The sequence below is a fragment of the Danaus plexippus genome, chromosome 11 (assembly GCF_018135715.1).
Source record: "Danaus plexippus chromosome 11, MEX_DaPlex, whole genome shotgun sequence".
NCBI classification, from domain to species: Eukaryota; Metazoa; Arthropoda; class Insecta; order Lepidoptera; family Nymphalidae; genus Danaus; species Danaus plexippus.
The window spans coordinates 315,271-335,677 of record NC_083544.1 but is presented as its reverse complement, the minus strand read 5'-3'; the positions used below and the strand labels follow the sequence as shown (position 1 = coordinate 335,677).

The 20,407-nt window shown below is 31.0% G+C and overlaps 1 protein-coding gene across 1 annotated transcript in view; it reads right to left on the bottom strand.

Annotated features, from left to right (window-relative positions):
• The window catches only part of LOC116765910 (cardioacceleratory peptide receptor-like), a 50,545-nt gene that overhangs the window by 7,097 nt on the left and 23,041 nt on the right, over nucleotides 1-20,407 (bottom strand). Inside the window, exons 2-7 of the mRNA XM_032655548.2 lie at nucleotides 11,221-11,334; nucleotides 7,075-7,210; nucleotides 2,859-2,962; nucleotides 1,601-1,694; nucleotides 1,299-1,394; nucleotides 226-429 (exon numbers count right to left, since the gene is read on the bottom strand). Of these exons, the coding sequence (XP_032511439.1) occupies nucleotides 226-429; nucleotides 1,299-1,394; nucleotides 1,601-1,694; nucleotides 2,859-2,962; nucleotides 7,075-7,210; nucleotides 11,221-11,331 (745 nt within the window). The 5' untranslated portion in view covers nucleotides 11,332-11,334. The remainder of the gene's footprint in view (nucleotides 1-225; nucleotides 430-1,298; nucleotides 1,395-1,600; nucleotides 1,695-2,858; nucleotides 2,963-7,074; nucleotides 7,211-11,220; nucleotides 11,335-20,407) is intronic.

Below are 20,407 nucleotides of genomic sequence, written 5' to 3'. Positions count from 1 at the left end.
CCAAACCAAATAACTCTCATATCTAACCGTGTCGCGAGTACACATTTAATTTAAACTTTTTGCGTATTTACTTCGTTTGTTTAATTTTTCTATATTATTACTGATGTTTCAATTGCTTTGCAGTAACCATGATCATGATATAACGCAAAGCAAATCCGAAAACCATTGTTAAATTCGGAAAACCACTTTCATGTATTAAGAAAACCTCTACGCATTCTAACTTACCATTTCTCAAACTCTTAGTTCTTCTGGAATTAACCGGAGGGCTCATGACGACGGCCTTACTATTTGACCAAATAGTGAAGACGATGACGGCGTAACAGGCGGCGATGGCCAGCGCTGGCAAGACGAAGATCATCACGGAGACCAGCGTCATCCACACCTGCCAGCGACGAGGGCTGCCCAGCTCGATCCAGCATTGAAGCTGTCCTACAAGTTACAAGAAATATTAAACCTCGGAAACCTTAACCATTTATTAATTTATATATTTTAAGGTGAGGATGTAAACTAGAGTTATTGTGAGAAAAAGTGGGGTCACTAGTTTGAAATATAAATAAGTAAATTTTTCACCTGGTGTGGTTTAAATATTTCGTTTTTCATCGAATGCGATTAAAGAATTTGCTGAGGAACTTAACAACAATTGAATATTTGGTTGTTTGTCCAAGTTACATTTTATTAAAATGGGTCAATTCCTATGACGTTTATCAAATATTTTTTGGGTTAAATTGAATTTAGTCCTTGAAGTAAATTTTGAATCTAAAATTAAATCGATTGAGGTCTTAAACTTATTACGATCGTTATCGTTTGTCGTTAATAAATAATTGGAAAACCCTCGGGGGTCTTTAGGATTACATAAACCCGGAAGGTAGGAACACCCTCGTCTGATCAATTATTACGTGTCGAAATATAATCGATGTTTTGTATAAGTAGGAAGTAGGAAGAGCACAATGTATTCCATTATACTATGACATGTTATGCCTTAAGTTACTGATCTATTATACAAATATATTTTATATAATATTAATATTACGTTATAAATTAATTTAAATCTTTGCTTTGATAATCACTCTTTTTTTATTCAGTATTTCTTTTTTAATCCTCTTTTCGTTAGGAATTAATAATTGCAAAGGGCCGCAAATGTTACCGAGATTAGGTAAACATTGCTCAATATCACATTCAAATATTCTATAAATGATATTTTGTGTGAGTATTCAAAGCACACACAAAAAATTATAAAACATCAACTTTCTCGCACAAACAATACAGTTATATGTATATGTACGTTTATAAAGCATTACCCTGAACTTCCTTGACCTCATATAGCACTAGAAGAGGAATTGAGAACAACACGCTCACCGCCCAAGCTGACACCACTAGTCCACGGGCTCTGTTCCCTGGTGGAAGAAAAAAAAACTGTCAACTTCTGAAAACCTGATGGATTTATACAATTTTAAAATGTGAAATACAAATTGGATGAATTTGGTGTCTTCTTAAAAATTATATTAAAAATGATATTTTGTAAAATGTATCTTATTAAGTTTTTTAAGAATAGCAGATTCGATGACTATTGGAGTTTTAGAAGTGAATGTTTGCAACTCACAGCTGCCGGAGAAATTCATGGGATTAGTGATTGCGTCGCAGCGATCTATACTGAGAGCGACCAACACATACGTGGACGCGTACACGACAATTCCCTGTGGATATATAACAAGTAATTTTAACAATAAACATTTTTAAAGATCGAACACAATAGCCCAGATATTTTTGTTATCCTGAAAACGTACCTGTCGATAGCAGCTATTATAAAACATCAACGCGAGAATCAATTTTCTATAAATTGAATTTTACGATTTAACAAATTGAAATATGAATACAAAAATACTTTGCAACAATTCATTTTATAACGTCGTAAATGTTCGTATATTTCTATAATAAAAAAGTCGCAAACTTTTATTATGAACGTATAAATTATAAAGAGAGCAGGTTAAGTGTCGATAAATTGAACAAATCGTCCACATGACTACACTAATTGATAAGATGGTGAATTTATGGCTCATGGTTAAATTTTGTGGCCGATAGAAGCCGTCATGACACTCCCCTTCGTCAGATATAACAAATGTTATTCAATTATCATCCTGCTATTAAAATCTACTTGCAGTGATGACTTTTATTATGTACGTTATATATTATGTACGTTATATATATATATATATATATATATATATATATATCGATTATCTCGAGCGATCGATCGATCGATCGGTCGAGATAAACCTTTTTTATTTTCCTTTTGCAGGAATTGCTGGTATGGTGAGAGGCTCTATTTTTGGAACTAACAACAAAAACTTTTAGGTTTCGAGCATTTTCTCATGATGGATGTGCCGGATGCTTGTGCTTTTCAGCCTAAATTCGGACTTTTCCTAATTATATGATCTTTAGACGGAATATTTGTCTGGGTCCGGTATTGTAATTATTAGCAGAAGATCCAGGGCACTTTTTACACGTTCATCTACATACGACACCCTTGTAGTATATTTTACTATCTAAGAAAGACTTTTCAGCTAAGCAAATTTTTTGACAAATCGAAATTCCCCACTCCTCTCCCAGGTTAATAGGTCCCATTATATGGAAACATACAGTCTTGTTAGTGGCATTAAAGCAGTTGGGGGTAAGATTTTGTCTAAAGGGTAGTAACGATGCTAGTGGCTAATGTTAGGACTTTCCACAAATGATATATATACAAGAATGATAAAAAAATTATAATTATGTTTCATATAAAACGGAAATAATTTACTTAGAAATATTTTTTTTTAATCCCATTACTCAATAATTATATAAAAGAATAAAAGTTATATTACCTGCAAGAACCTTACGAATTTGCACATGAACTCCCCTGCCAACCAGGCGATGGTGATTTTGTGGACGATATCACCAAATACGTTTATAAGACCGACGAATAAATCTATAACAAAAACATAAAATTCATTTAAAGAAGTCCAAAAAACAAAAATATTTTTGAAACGAAACAGATCTAATAGAAACATTACCAAACCAATGATTCATAGCTATTTTAATGAATTATAATGCGATGCCCACGTCACTAAAACAAAATATTTTCACAAGATTTGCTCTTTTGAGATTAATTGATTGCTCTCGTTATATATTGTTAGTTTTAAATTCCTATGCCTCTGAATATAAGTAATTACAATGAATTTATTCCTAAATCAATAAAATTACTGTTTTTTAAGTGTAGTTAAAACTTTATTCCTTAATTATAAAAAAACTCCTTACCACATAAGTAAATATCATTTAAGAGATACCACTAATTTGAGTATTTTATCTCATTTCACATAAAATATATTCTTGTATAACAAAATTTCAACCAAATCTTCAAACCACAATAAGCCGAATCGTAGTAATCCTTGTCTATCAATCTCATAGTCTATACCAAGCTTAGTTTAGAAAATATTTTGTTAACAATAGCCTGGGTTGGATTAAGCTCCCGTTTTATGATCTTCCTGCGTGAGAATATCAGTTATCGGGGTCACCCTTATGCCTCTCTTATATTACAAATAGCGTGAAGTAAAACCACTTTTACAACTTCCAAAAAATAAGCTTTATAGATAAAAAAGTTAATTCCCTTAAATCTCTCAACAATCTGTTTATTTGTCGTTTATGTACTTTAAGAAAGATTCCCGCAATAAAAGAGGACTGTGACATCTGGACATCAATTTAAAAGTGTTTTTATAATTGAATGGCAGAAACCGTCTAGACTGTTAAGCGTTTATTGGAATTGTATTTTCACATATTCCTTCGTGTCTTTCGCTTTACAATTAAACGTTCGTGTAAATGTTTACAGAGGAAGTCTATAAGAGCTTAAACGAAGTGACGACGATTTCTTTATTTCAAAGTCTATAACTGTAAGTATATAACCTTTTCAGTCGCCTAAACATCAATTATAATGTAAATATAAAAACTGAAAAGTTAACATTAAATAAAAATATTATCTACAAAATACATGTATTGCTATTATTATTATTATTATTATTACTATACTGGTATTTGATTGGTGAAGGCAACTTCATGGTATTAATTTTAGGTTAAGCTTTTATATGAGACGGTTCCCACTATTTTATTTAATAAATTTATTTCTCTTATAACGAACAAATCAAATCCAAACACTTTTCCATAATCTGAGTAATTTCTGAGAAGCACTAGAATCATGCCTTAAATTAAAAACTTGTCGACATTAGTTAAGCAAAAAAATATTTAATAGATTTAATTTGTGTCGTATTTACGTTGGCCCTGAAAAAAATAAATATTTGGAGTAATTATAAGATTTAACATGATTTAAAATAAATATGAGGTACTTCAATAATCTAATACATATATGCTTTCAAACAGTAAACGATAACTTTGTGAAAACCAGGCAATTTTTTTTTACCGTGAAACAAAGAACACAAACAGTAATTAGCTTTCGCTATTACAAGTCGCAAGTAATAAAACTAACATAAGATCAGCTATTGTAGAACATAGATATGAGAGGACAGGAAACATCTTTTGGTCTAACTTACTTATGGGGTACGTATAAGTGTGAAATAACTAAAGGATTATCATTGTTTATCCCTTTGATAGTTTAAGTAATATTATAAATTCGTTCGCATAGGTTTAAGTATAGGAAGCAGGAAGAACTCTGTGTCACAATAATAATATCACAGAATTAATAAAAGGACTAACAAATGTTTTGCAGATAAAAATATCCTCAAATGATTTGCGCTCGGAACATATTTCCGAAGCCAGATCAAAAATCGTATACAATTTAATATGTAACTAACATTATAAAATAATAATTAAAAAAAAATTACTAAGCCAGCTAAAAAGTTATTAAAAAAAAGAAAACTCAGTATTCACGGGGGAGGAAATTTAATATCAGTTTTATAGAAGTCGCAAAACTTTCCGAGATTTTACAGCGAGTGGTTCTTGTAAACATCGTTGTGTAAGTTTTATGACGTCCAATGAAATAAAACAATAAATTCTGTTTATCCTTCACTGTACTGCATCGAACAACCCTTCAAATAAATCTTACATTTAACAATAAAGATTAAATGCAACATTGTTTACTAAGAATCAAACGAATACAATTCTCTGAGCTAAACAGCAAATATATTGAATCATATCTGAAAATTAATTCATTTTTCTTAAAATCACTTTAAAAAGCACCATTTTTGTCAATGAATGTGTCAGTGTGCCGCCGTAAATAACCGACAGAGCTTTAAATCTCACAGAGCAGATAAAATCAATGAGCTCTTGTAACGTACGACTCGAAATAACTGTTTTGGTGTTTGTGAATTGTATCGTAAAGATGTTATTTATACCGGAACTTGTGTTTCTGGTCGGTTTCTACGCGTGTACATAACATCTTATTATGCCTTATTATCAGCCTCTGAGCGTCAGAGTACAGGAATAGATTTCTCAATGGCGCATCCAGTATGTTAGACCGTAGCGGATAATTTACAAACGTTCTGTTTTTCCTTAATATCTGGCAGCTGATGGAAAAATATTTTAAAATATTACACGAAGATGTTGTTTTAAAATATTACACGAACTCTTTACATTCGCCATGTTCTATTTGTGGATGTTTTAATGTTCATCGCGAGATCTCTTTCGATGACTTTTGTAGTAAATATTTTCATTATATATTTATAACATCTTACGTTCTGATACCATGTTCAATAATCAGAAACAAAAACTTTAAATATTGGACAAAATGGATATTGTTTCACTCACTCTCACACCACTGCTCACATATTTTTGTTCGTTGAACGAAATAAACACACGCAGAGTAACTCAAATTGAGGTGACATGTTGATGGCTTTGTGTTACTCGGGTGTGTCAAGTAAGAAACGTATATTATTTTATTAACAATTCAACGAACACCTCAGGAGAGACTTCGTAATTTTGCTTTACTGTTTAAATTTGCAGTTTTTTTGTGTCTTCGTCGATAATTTTACAATATATAGGTAATAAACAGATACGTCTCTTAAGAAATTTATTTTCTTATAGTAATATATTTTATTATAAATCACACGGTACAAGCGCTCTTCTAACTTCAATTTATCTTTATTAAATGTGAGTTAATAAATAACTAATACTAATCGTGTTTGTTTTATTAACTTCAAAATTAAAAGTAGTAATGTAAGATCAAAACGGTTATTTTCCTGAACACAGTATATAATACTTAAAAATATAAAATAAAAAACATTAACAATATTTTTGTAAAATTGCTAAAAAAAAAAACAAAACGAACAGAAGGGTTGAAGGTATGACTCGCTTATTACGTAAAAAGTTAGCTAAAGAAGCCTAGCGGCCCTCTGAAGTCTCCTTTTTCTATTCAACAGCAGCCTTTATTAAAAATATATTTATTGCATCATGACATCTTCACATACCTTTCATTTGTTTAATAACAAGTTGTCACTACATACTTTATTCAGATGTAGCTGTCACATTTCTTCTACTTCGTGAGATATGAGTTAGGTAAACAGATTAATGAGCGAGTTACACAGAAGGTTCGGCTCACTGGAAGGGTTTATGAAATGTTGAAAGTAACATTGTCATGCTCGCTTAAATCTGACCGTTAGGACGAATTGGAGCAGATTGTTGGTTACAATCTGACCCTTCAACTAGTTTATTTTAAACTAGTTTAGATTTTGACCACGTATTTTTTTTTTTTGTTGAGGGATCATTACTCTCAACTTTGTAGTGTTATACACTAAGCAAAATATTGTAATTATAGATTGGTTGGAAGAGATGGCACACTAAAATTTTTCATCAAAATCATAAAAGGTACATTCGTTATTGAAGATTTAATAAAACGTTTATATATTTTTTAAACAAAAATTAAAATTATATATTTTTGTATTTCAGTTCGGAGATCATTGGTCCATTTAACAAACAACAATGACAGACAATAAATAATATTTTGGAACAACACCAAAAAATATATTTGTGTGTGAAAATAAACAAAGTATATTTTTATTTTGTCACACTTATAACTTCCTTGCCTAAGTATCCTACCTGCTATCGCCAGTTGCATAATGAAGAAGTTCATACGACTCTTCCTGGCGTTGGTGCAGAGCAGTGCTGCTATCACGGACGCGTTCAGCACCACGATCAGCACAAACAGCACCCACATCACGGTGAACTGGACAGACTGCGGCACAAACATAGCTGTATAATACACAGTGATGACACTTCTGTTTGGTGACTTAGCAATGGTAAATAAAACCATATATCGTATAATAAACTAAAATTCTTAGATTGTATATTTCCATGAACATAAAAAACTCAACCGCTCTTCAAAGACGATTTAGTGTCAGTGTCTATTCAGAAACACCTTACAAAATGTTTATTTGAATTAATCAAGTCAAATATAAAAAAGAAAAATATTAATTGAATAATCCAACAGGGTTTTCACATACAGAATAATTATTGTTTATATGAGAATTACGTTCAGAGAGACGAGGTTTCAAGAGGATTTCTGAAACTTATAAACTCTTATCATTTGTATGATATTTTAATTATATTTAAAACATTATATACAACCCCAAGATCTGATCTTAAAGTAAATTAAATCGACTATAATGTGTAGAGCACTTTTATTTGTTTCAGTTCGGATTCAAAATATTTCTTAATAATGGTCTATTTCAGTCCCAATGGTCGTTAATCTTCTACTAGCAGTTTGAATAAACCCGGAAAAGGTGTTTTATTTGAGCAAAGACTTAAAAATAGTTCGTTTAACGCCAGTATCGATCGGAAAATGTGTGTTGTTTTTATTAAAGCTCTCTACACGTTCCTCTGAATCGTATCGAATCTCTCACCATAATAAGAAAAAAATAATTTTTGTGTACCTTAGTTGTTTAACTTGAATTTTTTTAATTTTTTGCAATTCAAAACATTAAAACGAATTTATTTTTAAACCTAATGGTCAAAAATGTAATTGATATAATAAATTAACAATAAACAAAATACCTACATCGACCACAGCAGATGTTTTAGTTTTTATGCGTGTGCAAAATTATAATAAATACAAAAATTAATATGAAAGCTGTAAAATAATAGGTGAGCATAAAATTTATCAAACCCTCAATTAAAGAGAAGACATGATCCGATTGATAATATTCATCTAAAAGTTATTTTTATATGTAATTACTACTTTTAGTACGTCTTTTTTTTTCAGTCAGTTATTAAATTTATTTTCCTTCTTCACCTGACACTGTTCGTAAAAGGAACCAATTTTAATTATGTATTTTCAAATAATCCGGAATCATTTGAAAAATATTGTACATAAAAATGTGTTAGTAAAACCCGTCCCGTATAACATACATGTCATTCATATTAAGTTGCTAAATATATATTTTATTAAAGATATCAAAACAAAGCCGTAAACTAAGAGACATAAAATAGATCTTCTCATATTTACTGTTCCATGTAACGAGCTCTAGATGTGACTATCTGTTATCGCGTGATGTAAATTGAATAATCTGTTTTTACCCAACCTTTTAAGTGCAAAGCTTCAAGCCAATTTGGCCAAAATCCATATCACTTTATCTCTCAGTGGAAATTTCCTCGTTTTGCCTAGTGGCTATACGTTAAACACTAAATGTTAAGACCCAGTTTTACCAAGATCTGTTTGTTAAATCCAAACGAGGCATTCACTGACAAACCTTCAAAAATACAGTTTTCTGTTAAAATATTTACGTTCCACGACGAAAAATTAACAACACTTTATTAAATGCCACGTTAAATGACCGGCTACAAATTATTCATTCTTGTTATAAGACGACCAAATTGAAGTTATAGCGTTTAATATGACATATTTGCTAGGATGCACCACTTTATCCCGTGATCGTATATATCCCTCGACGTTACTTGTTAGCTAATGCGACCAAATTTTATATATCGTTGCATAGATTTGGCACACAAAAAGCTTTCTTTTCAGTTTACTAGAAGTAACGAGTCAAAATCGTGTTGGCAATTTATTAGCATTAATTGTGTTCAAGTTATATGTGATGAAAAGAGTACCTAATTTGCATTGTTATAGAAAAGCTGAGGGCAAAATGTTTCATTATATGATAACGAAATTTTAGTTCACCTTATTAGTGAGTTTTTGGTTGTTTTAAAAGTGGTCTTCATCCGTGTAAAGATGTGCACAGTGTATTCTGCTAGTGTCGTGTAGAATGGAGGAGACACGATCCGGGATTAACTTCTTATTAATAAATAGGCGGAAATAACAAAACAGATGCAGTCACTATGGCTACAAAAAATCAGGGGTGGGAATGGACATTTAAATTTTGACAATACAGTCCGATAGCCACTTAACGGACCTCTAGAGCAGGAATTAATATTATGGTCTTGGTAAGACATTTAAACAGACATTAGCGCGTGGTGGGACACTTGATACATCCAACAGTCCCTCAAACGCCTTAACGTGACGTTATATATTTAACATTTGTAAAATATAATTCTCTAAATACTATTAACAAAGCAGTTCCTCAAGCATATTTCGAATTGCCAGTATTTATATTCCTTGTAAGTAGTACCTCTCAAGTAGATATTTTCTTCCACAATAAATTACTGGTTTGCATTCTAGTGTATAAGGAATACTTCAAAAAAGTTCAACCTTCGACATCTATAATACATATATTTTAAAGCAATAACGGATTAAAACATTCCTACTACAACAAGTTCTGAAAACAATTCTGTTTTAAGAATATATAGCTTTATTAAGTTACTTTAATTAAAGACTTTGTTCAAATATTAATTACCACAAAACAGTTACACAGTTTTATGAAAACAAATCATTCAACAATTAAACAGCGGAGATGGATTGAATCGATACTCTGAGCCATTGAAAGATGTTCCGATATAAAATATAACAATGAAAATGATAAGAACCGTTAGAGACGACGTTGGAATAACGTTATTCTACGGTGTGGCTAGCGCCTACTGTCGGAAACTTATGAATGAAAAACTACTAAAGCTCCGTATGTAACCGGACGATACAAACTTGGGCTGAACACACTGGTCGCTCCTCTATCGCTATTTGTCTGATAATAATCTGAGAGTACAAACGTAGCCTAATATCCGAGTAGTAACATGACTAATATTGAAAGCCTGTGAGGGCGTTTGCTATCGCATCATTCAACGATATCCTACGCGTCCATTACACTGAAACCTTTCATGATGTTAAGCTTATCCTCTAACACGTGGGTGTGACTTACTTTACACAGAGCCTTTTATGATAGCTTACATCTATTATATTTAATTTATCGTCACTCCTCAGATACAAATTATATTACGTGTATTTAATTTTATTAAAAGAAAAAAATAACAATAAATCTTTAATAAATAAAATGTTCTTTGGTGGTTTTCTTTCAGGGTTTTATATAACATAATTAATTTAGTAAATATATATACATTTATGTGAATATTCTAAAACATTGGCCAGTCCCAAGTCCCTTCTGCGCTCATATTAAGTGAAATATTAATTAAAATTCCAAGAATTATGTTATAGGAATCTTGTAAAATATTTTCTATATAAATTGTTTCGTGTAAAAAATATGCAGTTAAAGGAAAATATACAGCCAATGTTTAATTTATAATATATGAAACAGTTCAGTCTAGTCATCCAACATTAGAGATCATGACGAAATTATTCATTACTGCTATTAAAGTTCATCGAAAATGTTACCAAAAAAAGATATCTTGAAGACTTATATTTCAGTGAGCAGATAATTTCATGGAATTAATTTGATTTAATCAACTTTAAATTGGCAGACTCGGCTTACATAAGAAAATTAATTTCGGTTCAAAATAATATTAAATTAAGACAGTATTTATTTAGAAATCTCAATATAATGTACATAAATACTGAAATTCTTTCAGATTATTTAGATCCAACAAATACAAGGAATAATAATTCGATTTAACCGAACCACCACTTAGTTTGAGACTTTATTTCCTTCTTGAAGACCGAAACTTTGACAATTTAATTCATTGATCACTTTTCAACACTTTCCAAAATTCATAAATTTATTTTAAAACAAATGAATTAAAGACATTTTAACCTTAACGTTGAAAATTAATAGTAAAAGTTAATCTTCCTTGAATGGAAAGTTATATTTGTAAGAGCTTACAGAATATAAAACAATAAATACTTACCTCGTAAAAATAATAAACGTTGAGATTGTTGTTGGTAGTGTTGCCGAGGAGGGTGGTTCGGGGCGAGGTACCCATCTCCCCCGCCTCCTCCACTATAAGGTCCGGGTCCATGATCTATAACAACGAAACAAAAATTGGCTCACTTGGTTGTTACTCCACTATAACCTAATCGGTACATCGGTTCAACAGCGCCCGCTCACGTTGGAAACATCCTATACTTAAATTGTAATTAATTAAAAGGCCTGTAAGATGACAAGAATGAAGAAGACATGAAAATTTGTTCATTGGTTTTTATTGGTTTTGATTTTGATTTTGTCAATATTACATGGCAAGTGTTTAAAAACATCGAAATAATTGTAAAAGATCGTGACGATCACTTATCAATATGGATCTTCGAATTAACAGTCTGAATATAAATTGTAATCATTTTAACTTCGTGTAATAATATGTTAATTCTAAAGGATTATGTCTAACGACGGCGTTCGCAACATTATAATATTAAATACATATACATATACTTCACTTACAAATTATATCATTTTTTGCCAATAACATAATGAAAGACCATTTCACATTAAGTGGCTTTATTCACATTCGCCGAGGATTTAGGAAGGCAAATAGGGACGGAGAGGTAGAATAGGGGATTTAGGACTCCGAGACTCTTCCTCGTCAAACTTAATACAGCTTTAAAATATATTAAAACAGATCAAATACCTGTCGCTCTACTACTAATAAAAATATATAGTTTTCGTTCAAACGGTTATAAAACTCACTGAAAATACAGATTAAAGATATATGACATTCAAACTGAATGCTGGAGTTCTTAGATAATGCTGTTACTCATTATATGTAAAGATTGCATATACCATTTCCTTATACCTAATTTAAAAATTTACGATTGTATTCTGCTTATTACGAAAAAACACGTTCATAATAATGTAAATATGGTGTAATTTTACGAGCTGGGCTGAGATCTAAACCCGCGCTCCAACGAAAGATATATTATACATTCCAGCGGATCATAAAATATATTTTTACAAGCCGATAGCCGACTACAGCTTTACAGAACCTGTAACAACGCAATTAAATTTTATTTATGAGCTTCTTTACAGATACTTAAGTATAAACACAGTCTCATAATACATTTTACATTTATATTTTTATTATAATGTTACGACCTAACAGACGTTTGGATCATAAGAATGACCGACTGACTGATCACTACGTATTTTTACCGGTTTATATTTTATTTTGGAATAAACTTAACAATATTAGCGAGTATTATATTAAAAAAATTGAAGTTGTCTCGAAACGGGAACAATTCTTTGACAATTAAAACCCTAGGTCCTATAATATATGCCCTGATTTAATTAATATTCATACCAGCGCTAGACAAGACAGTTCTATTTATGATTCAATGAAAGTACAATTTTGGTTAGTTATTTATTTTTGACAGTCCAAGAGGACTATCACCATACTCCCAAAAGGCCCAGGGCCCATAGACGTTACTGATTTTCTGAGGGCAAAACATATAAAATAGATTAGTATTAGTGTGCAGTAAACAGATACATATCTGCTAGCGTATACTAACGGCCAATTCTCAGACATCAGATGCTACAAGTAAAGTAAACATTGTACTCAACTTACTTATAGTGTGAGATCTAATTTTCACGTATGTTGTAGGATGTATTGTAAACAATTTCAAAGTATTACTGTCAGAGACCTACTGTCAGCAGAATTTTTTGCCAGACACTTCAAATATCTAAAGCAAAAAACACTATCTTGCAGTCTGATATCTACAAATGTGCTGTTTTAGAGGATATTTATCCCAGGGGGCTAAATATCCCTAAAACGTATCTAAAGTGTCGCTGAGAGTAAAAGACCAAGCATGATAATTAAATGCCTTTTTAATACCGTTTCATTTAAATTATCTTGTAAATTATAAAATGAAATCTTAAAACAATTAAATGATTTATTGTAATCTAATTGTACAAACGATTGCAGAATAATGTTAAAATCATCGTACATTTTGTAATTTAACTGTCGATATTTAGTGTCTGGTAAAAAAATTCTACCGGCAGAAGGTCTATAGCAGTATTATTTTGGAATAGTTACAATACATCCTACAACATACGTAAAAATCAGACCTTAGGATATAAGTAAAGTGAGTACAATTCATACTCACCTGTAGCGCCTGGGACCTGAGAGTTGGCCTTCGGTATAAGCTAGCAGATATGTATCCGTTTATTGTATACAGTAATACTAACCTATTATATGTATTGTCTGTCAATAAATAAGTAAGGTCTGGAGGTTCTGGGATCTTGGACTATGAAGATATGAATATATCCCACTATATATCAAAGCATCTCTATATTCATGGTTAATTTAAAGTTATATTTGGATCGGACTCCTGAAGTGGAGTTCATTTTGGTTGGAAATGTTGTTTAAATTTATACCTTATACTGCTTAACTTATTAAATGGCAGTCTTATCCTAGCTGCTTCTTGTTAAGGAATCAAAGCTATGAAATTATAAACTTAAAAAACAAAATACGCTATATTTTGGAATAACCAAGGATGATTCAATAAATGATTTCCATGGTTGGAAGCAATGAGCCCTAAGCTAATAACATTCATATATTTATTTATTAGTGGGCCCTCTGCCCACTGTCCCTCGTCCTCTGTCCTCTTTTTGATTGGTTCCCTGTATTACTTCACTATTTACTGTATCGCTTTATTGGATTTCATCGACGTCATTATTACATTTTGTGTCATCGGATGGGAGCGAATGAGTGGAAAATTACCACATCGGAACATATTAAATAGAAACAGTAATGTCAGGAAATACGTGGGACTGTAACTTTATGAGTTATTAGTTCTCACTGAACCATAAAACTAATAAAACTATTATTTATATATTATCGTCCACATCAGGGAACATCTATAGCAGATTACTAGAGATCCCCTTTTTGTTTCGTGACCCACATTCCTCAGTGCGGGTCAGCCTGAACAACAGTTATGGGCTCCTAAGATTGATCACCGATTCTTTTGCTTTCCGACAGATAACTTTGGATTTACGATTCCTTCGATGTCATTTGAATTGAATGTCTATTGAAGTGAATCCTGTTTTATTTTCAAGTTTTTTCTTCAATTTGTCATAAGAAAAAACATGTTAAGAACTCTTAAATAGAAATCATTAAAAGTGTTACGCTTGATTTTTTTTTTATAATAATTATAATCAGATCTAAGACTATCGCGAGTATTCATTTAACTAAGATTAATATTTTCGGATAACTACGCGTTATTTTATTATAACGGATGAAAATTAAACATGAAAATTCATCTCGTCCGCCCGTAGTTTATAAATAATAAAATAGCGCATAGTTGTCCCAAAATATATGTTTTATTTAAATAATTATAATTTCCTTACTGGAATAAGTAAACAGTAGAATCAAATTGAACTTAGTACAATAAAAAAAATTAAAATTTAAAATAAAATATATTAACTATATTTTCTATATTTGTTTTGAACATACAGAGTATTCAATGTAAGATGATGGGTTGAAAATATTTGTCCCTTTTGTGATATACAATGAATATTAGGATAACTCTAGATTATCTACTAAGTTTAAGAAATCAAGGAACATTAGAAGACGGCATCGAAATGTATGAGCTACTGTTACCGTTACTATTGCCATAAATACAAATTTTAGATGGTAAAATCCACGTAGTCATCAGTCCTTTTGTATGCGTGGTTTCGATAACTAAATATCGGAACTGCAACAGCAAATAACATTGTCTAAACTTTTCATGTATCTATCGCATGTCATTACAGCTAGGCGCAGAAGCTAATATAGAGGTACGCTTTCAGCACAAGTCACATCAGCTGAAAACATACATGTGAAGTATTCAAGTACTTCGGAGTATTTGTGTGTTTCGATCAATGATTTAAATAAATATCGTGCTTAGATTTTAATAACCATCTGAATGTCTGTTTTATTAAACATATTATATATTAAACTCTGTATTTCGTTGCAACTAAAATGTTTGCATGGTTATCGTAACTACCACTGAATTTAAAATTATTATTTAAGTATTAAAACACAATAAATATTATTTTCAGCGTTAATAAAAAATACATATTTCCTTTCTGTTATATGAATCATAAGGATATTTTTCGTCAAATGTAAGGTGTAATCACCATGCCCTATCGTGGATGACGAAGGTCCGACAAATTCGTTTACATTTCTCCAACTAGTACCTTCGAGAATGTGACACGTGATTTATGAATTAATTTAAATAAATCCATATTTTTGTTTTTGGCATAATTTTGTAAACTGTTCTTTTGAAGTTTCTTTATTTCTTATTGTACGTCATATTTTCGGTTCAGACTATTAATTTTATTTTTTTAAAGAATAGGTAAAAACTAAATCTATTATCTATTGGAAATTGTTATTTTATGAGTTATGGCAACGTATTGGAACTGGAGACAAGAACATTTCGTGTTTGAATTAAGTGAAACTGGGAAGTATTTGTACTTGTGTTTTCATCATAAAAAGTCAAGTCATGTTCCTCTGATCAAAAATTAAGCTCACCAAAGAAATATATAATATATCTTAAATAATGTGCTCTAAAGTCTACTTAGAGTCGAAAACACATTCCCTTTCAATCGGAAACAAGACTTTTCTTGATTATTTAAAACGTCTTTTCTTATTTTTGGTCGCAATTTTGTTTATTTTATTCACTTCTATTGATTAAAGCCTTTCATAAGTAGTATAATTTCTTTGTGCACCTTTTCTTTATGTAAGATCCTTTGTAGATTTTCGTGGATTTATTTTTGTAATGTACGTAGCACTGCCTTGATTCTGGTACAGTCTTGTTTATATTTCAGACAGGAGTCACATTTATTTCAGTCCAATTTAGTAAGTGCTCTATTTATATTTTATTTTGATTATCAGGGATGGGTGTTGCCTTACTTTCAATTCCAAGACTAAGCATGTTAATATCAATATTTAAATAATAAATACATAAAATACATCTTAAGAAATTACGTTGTTTACTAAATTAAACAAATACATTATGAAATCAAAAATCTAATCTTATTTTGAAGGCGATTCAGAAAAACATTATAAAAAACTTTAAAAATAAGATCAATGTCTCCTAATATAATTGCATAAATAGATCAACATTAGTCAATTTTAAACCTTGGTGTTATTTCAAATGTTTTCTAATTTTTCACGAAAAAAAATTTAATCTGATTATTAGGGTTCCATACCCTCGTAGTCCTTACTAAGCCTCCTTGAAACATTCCTTACCATAAAATATTTATGGACTAAAAGTTCAAAAAAGCCTTTCTCATCAATGGTAAGCAGCATCACGTATTTTGCGACCATTTTTGATGTTGTTCTTCGCTTATATAGTCAGCAGTTTCAGATACTTTGTGAGTAGCTTCCGTACCGTTGGATGGAAGTACGGAAAAAGGGCAGTTACAAAGAAAGTTTTTTTAGATGGCGGGATTGAACCCTCCAATAAATTAAGGCAGTTACAGGAAATATGGTATTAAGTATTCCTACGCAGATAATATGACAGACAACACATCGAATATTCCCGTCACGGTTTCAATCAAAGCATCAATCAGAATTCCAACGTACATGATTCCTTGGTTCCTAATATCTTAATGTAAAGATATGTTTAATATTTATATATTTCATAGAATACCCTCTTATCAATCATATCAAATAATGATCATACTGATCTTATATTCCTTATATACACGTATTTACATGCTTAAGTATTATTACCAAAAAAAAAACTAATGTTTTGTTTAGCTAAAACCCATAACTCTGCTTCATCTGTTTTTTTTTATTTATGCAAAGATTCGGGTGTTCTTATATTAAGATAAAAGGTTTAAATAGAACCACGTTTATAATATGAGTTCGACCCTAAGTGCTTTTGTATCGGGGTTCTAATTTCTTGTAAATTGGTTAGCCGAGCCAACCTGCTTGGCAACAGTTAAAGCTGGCGTACCGGTGACCACACTATTTGAGAAGCCAACCGCAGCATACATAAAACAAGATGAAATAATTATAGACATGCCAATGTCTGTAATTTCAATTTAGTTTCAGTTAATATATTCCGTATGTTTTAAAAGCAACGACATAACAGGTCGACATCCAATTTGCTGTGAGAACATTCGTGAGCATTATCCGATTTATTTAATGTTGGTTGTATTGTAAAATAAATTTAATGTCATACAAAGTAAACGAGGGCGATCGGTATCTGATCGACTCAATAATACTTGCGTCGTATAAGTTTCGCTTAATTTCGCTCGGAAATCTTTTTCAAAATTAAAAGAGAGCAATGAAGATTTAAGTATTAAAAAATGATATTTTTACTCTATTTTTGTCAAAGAAAAGTTCAATATTGTATAAATTACGTGTAGGCTCTTTTTTACAGAAACAAAAACACTCTACGGTAAAGTTTAAAAAAAAAACTGTTAAATTTAAAATAAACATAATTTTTATTTAATGAACCTAAAAAAAAATCTTCGTCTATCGATATAAGACGAACCCGTGAGCGAGTAGATCTCATTTTATAGTATTTAATATTCGCGTCGGTTTGTCACTATCAAGTTTATTAATGAAGCACCTCGTACTCATCACTGTTTGCATATTAAAATATTTAACACAATACAAACATCTCTGTGACAGCTGAAGCGTGAAAACATATTCTATGTAGGATGTACTCATAATGTACGAATAAATTTCGAGTAGTGCGTTCGCAATAAGTTTACGTTTACGTTGTCCCTCTTACCGATTGTCTCTTAACATTTAGTTTGTACACACTTGAAAACTTTCTACTGGTTTTTACTCCGACTGTCACGGATGAAATATACAACACATTCTGATGAGATTTGGTATGAAGCTAAATGAGATTTTGAAGGTAGACCTGCACTATGCTTTGTGTCTAAAGCTAAGAATATTGGCCGCAGATAAGATCCATAGCATCATGAGAGATATTCGGGTTCATGTTAGCTTCTATCACGGACACGTTCACTACACGTTTATCAAACTCTATTACGGACAGAGGTTTTCAATAGATCGATCAAATCAAATTAATCACGGTTCGATACTCAATTATTTGTCAAATCACAGGCCGCCGTCGGCTTTGTCAAATATGTCGTTATGGACATATCGATATTTGTATAAATGTATACATTATAGCAGTATGTCGAGTTTTATATCAAAACAGCATCATCGCTGACTTCACTGGCCACTACAGCTGTTTCTGGCTTCACTCATATATTATAAACGGCGTTTTTATTCAAATGCCTCAAGCAACAAAATGTCAACATTATTCAAATAACGAAATTCCAATTCAGAATTTAAATGCATTTCACAATGACAGGAGGAAATATACAAGCGGGATGTCTCCACTGGAAATGTAAATTAAAGTGGTTTTTTTTTTTAATTTGACACTGCACTGATTTTATAACTTCTCGTTTGATAAAATATTTTCATGTTTCGTGTATTTTATTCCATGTACCGTTGGCTTACCGTGTGTTGTTTTTAAAAAAGCATATTGTAATTAATTTGTCTGTATATATGACAAAGCAACAACAATTTCATTCTACAAACTGCATTAACTATTTAATAAAACCATTAAATTCACTTAATACCTGAATTGCTTTGAACTGGAGAAAGTATTCATAATATGGTATGTGTATGTATTATTAGACTGCAAATATTCAACACTAACGATGTATCTATTCACTGCCACTTCTATCATGTTTTATTTCTTTCATTCCAGTTGACCGATCATAACATTTTATTGTTTTAGATATTCCTTTGAGCTCTGTTTCAGTCTAATAAAACATCTCTTTTTAACAAATGTTAATTTCAAGTAGAATATTAATTGAATACAAATACTTCATTATATTATATTGTCAGTAGAATATGCGTGTGAAAACCAAAATTATTCCCTGAAGAATAATTCAAATAAATCAATTCATAAATCTCGTTATGACCTACTTAAAGTTTCTATACCAAAATTTTAGTAGGAACCGAAACTTTCCCTGCGACAGAATTTCCTAATTTAAAAGAGAATTAGATTCAAAGATAACTTACCATAATATAACCGATTGATTCTCAGGCCTTTTTATGAAAAGCGCACAATACAATCTAGAATTATTTTTCATATTTCACATTTAGTTACGTACCGATGAGCTCTTGTTGGAGTCAAACACCACGTCTCCTGATCCCTATATATATGACATCCATCAACAAGTAATAATTTCATAAAAAATAATATTAAAATTTGCTTATCGGTTTTAAAGAATGCAATGTTCTTAAAATTTGCTCTCAAACAAAAATAAGTCAAGCTTAACATCGTTCCAAATGAGAAAGGAATAAGAAATAAAAGTATGTCCGGCTTCGTTTGTACCCGGGTTGAGCGATTAATGCATCTTGATTCATTGGCCGCCTTACGAGTCTTCAATATTACAATCCTCAACAACAACTTCGCCTGTCATGAAAATAGTTTTATTCTACATATATTTAGGTATAAACTTTTTATTTGTGGCAATACGAGCCAGCTGTCCTGTGAGTTTAAAGTGTCTGTTTATTAAGTCTTTGTGTAAACTGATACAGCTTGTATCATGATTTCTTATAAAGTGATATAATTATGGTACGAAACAAGTTTTTGCTTTAGAAAAGCAACTTAATTATTTATCTTAAATCCTTTAATCAAATCAGATCTTTTGTTTGCTGCACACACTTCTATATACATGTAATAACTGGATATTATATTTTAAATGTTAAATAAAAAGTTAAAAAAGTTAATTATATTTTTCAACGTCCAAAACATACCGACGTTAATTGCGTGCTCGTTTCAATAAAAAGTCAATATAAAAATACCGACAAAATGCTGTCCGATAATCGCTTACCCAATAAAAGGGTGATGAGGGTTAAACAATTCACTTGAATATCCAATTTTTACAGAAACAGTAACAGACGAAGAGAAAGTTAACTTTTGTCTGAACCTTATCTTGGATACAGTTTTATTTGATACCATTCAACTCAAACAATATTTTTAATTCTTTTAAACGAATATTAAACCTTTATTATCATAGTGATAGGTTTTTAAAAAACAATTGCAATCCAAGCATATATGTTAGGTAGGTGTAGCTGT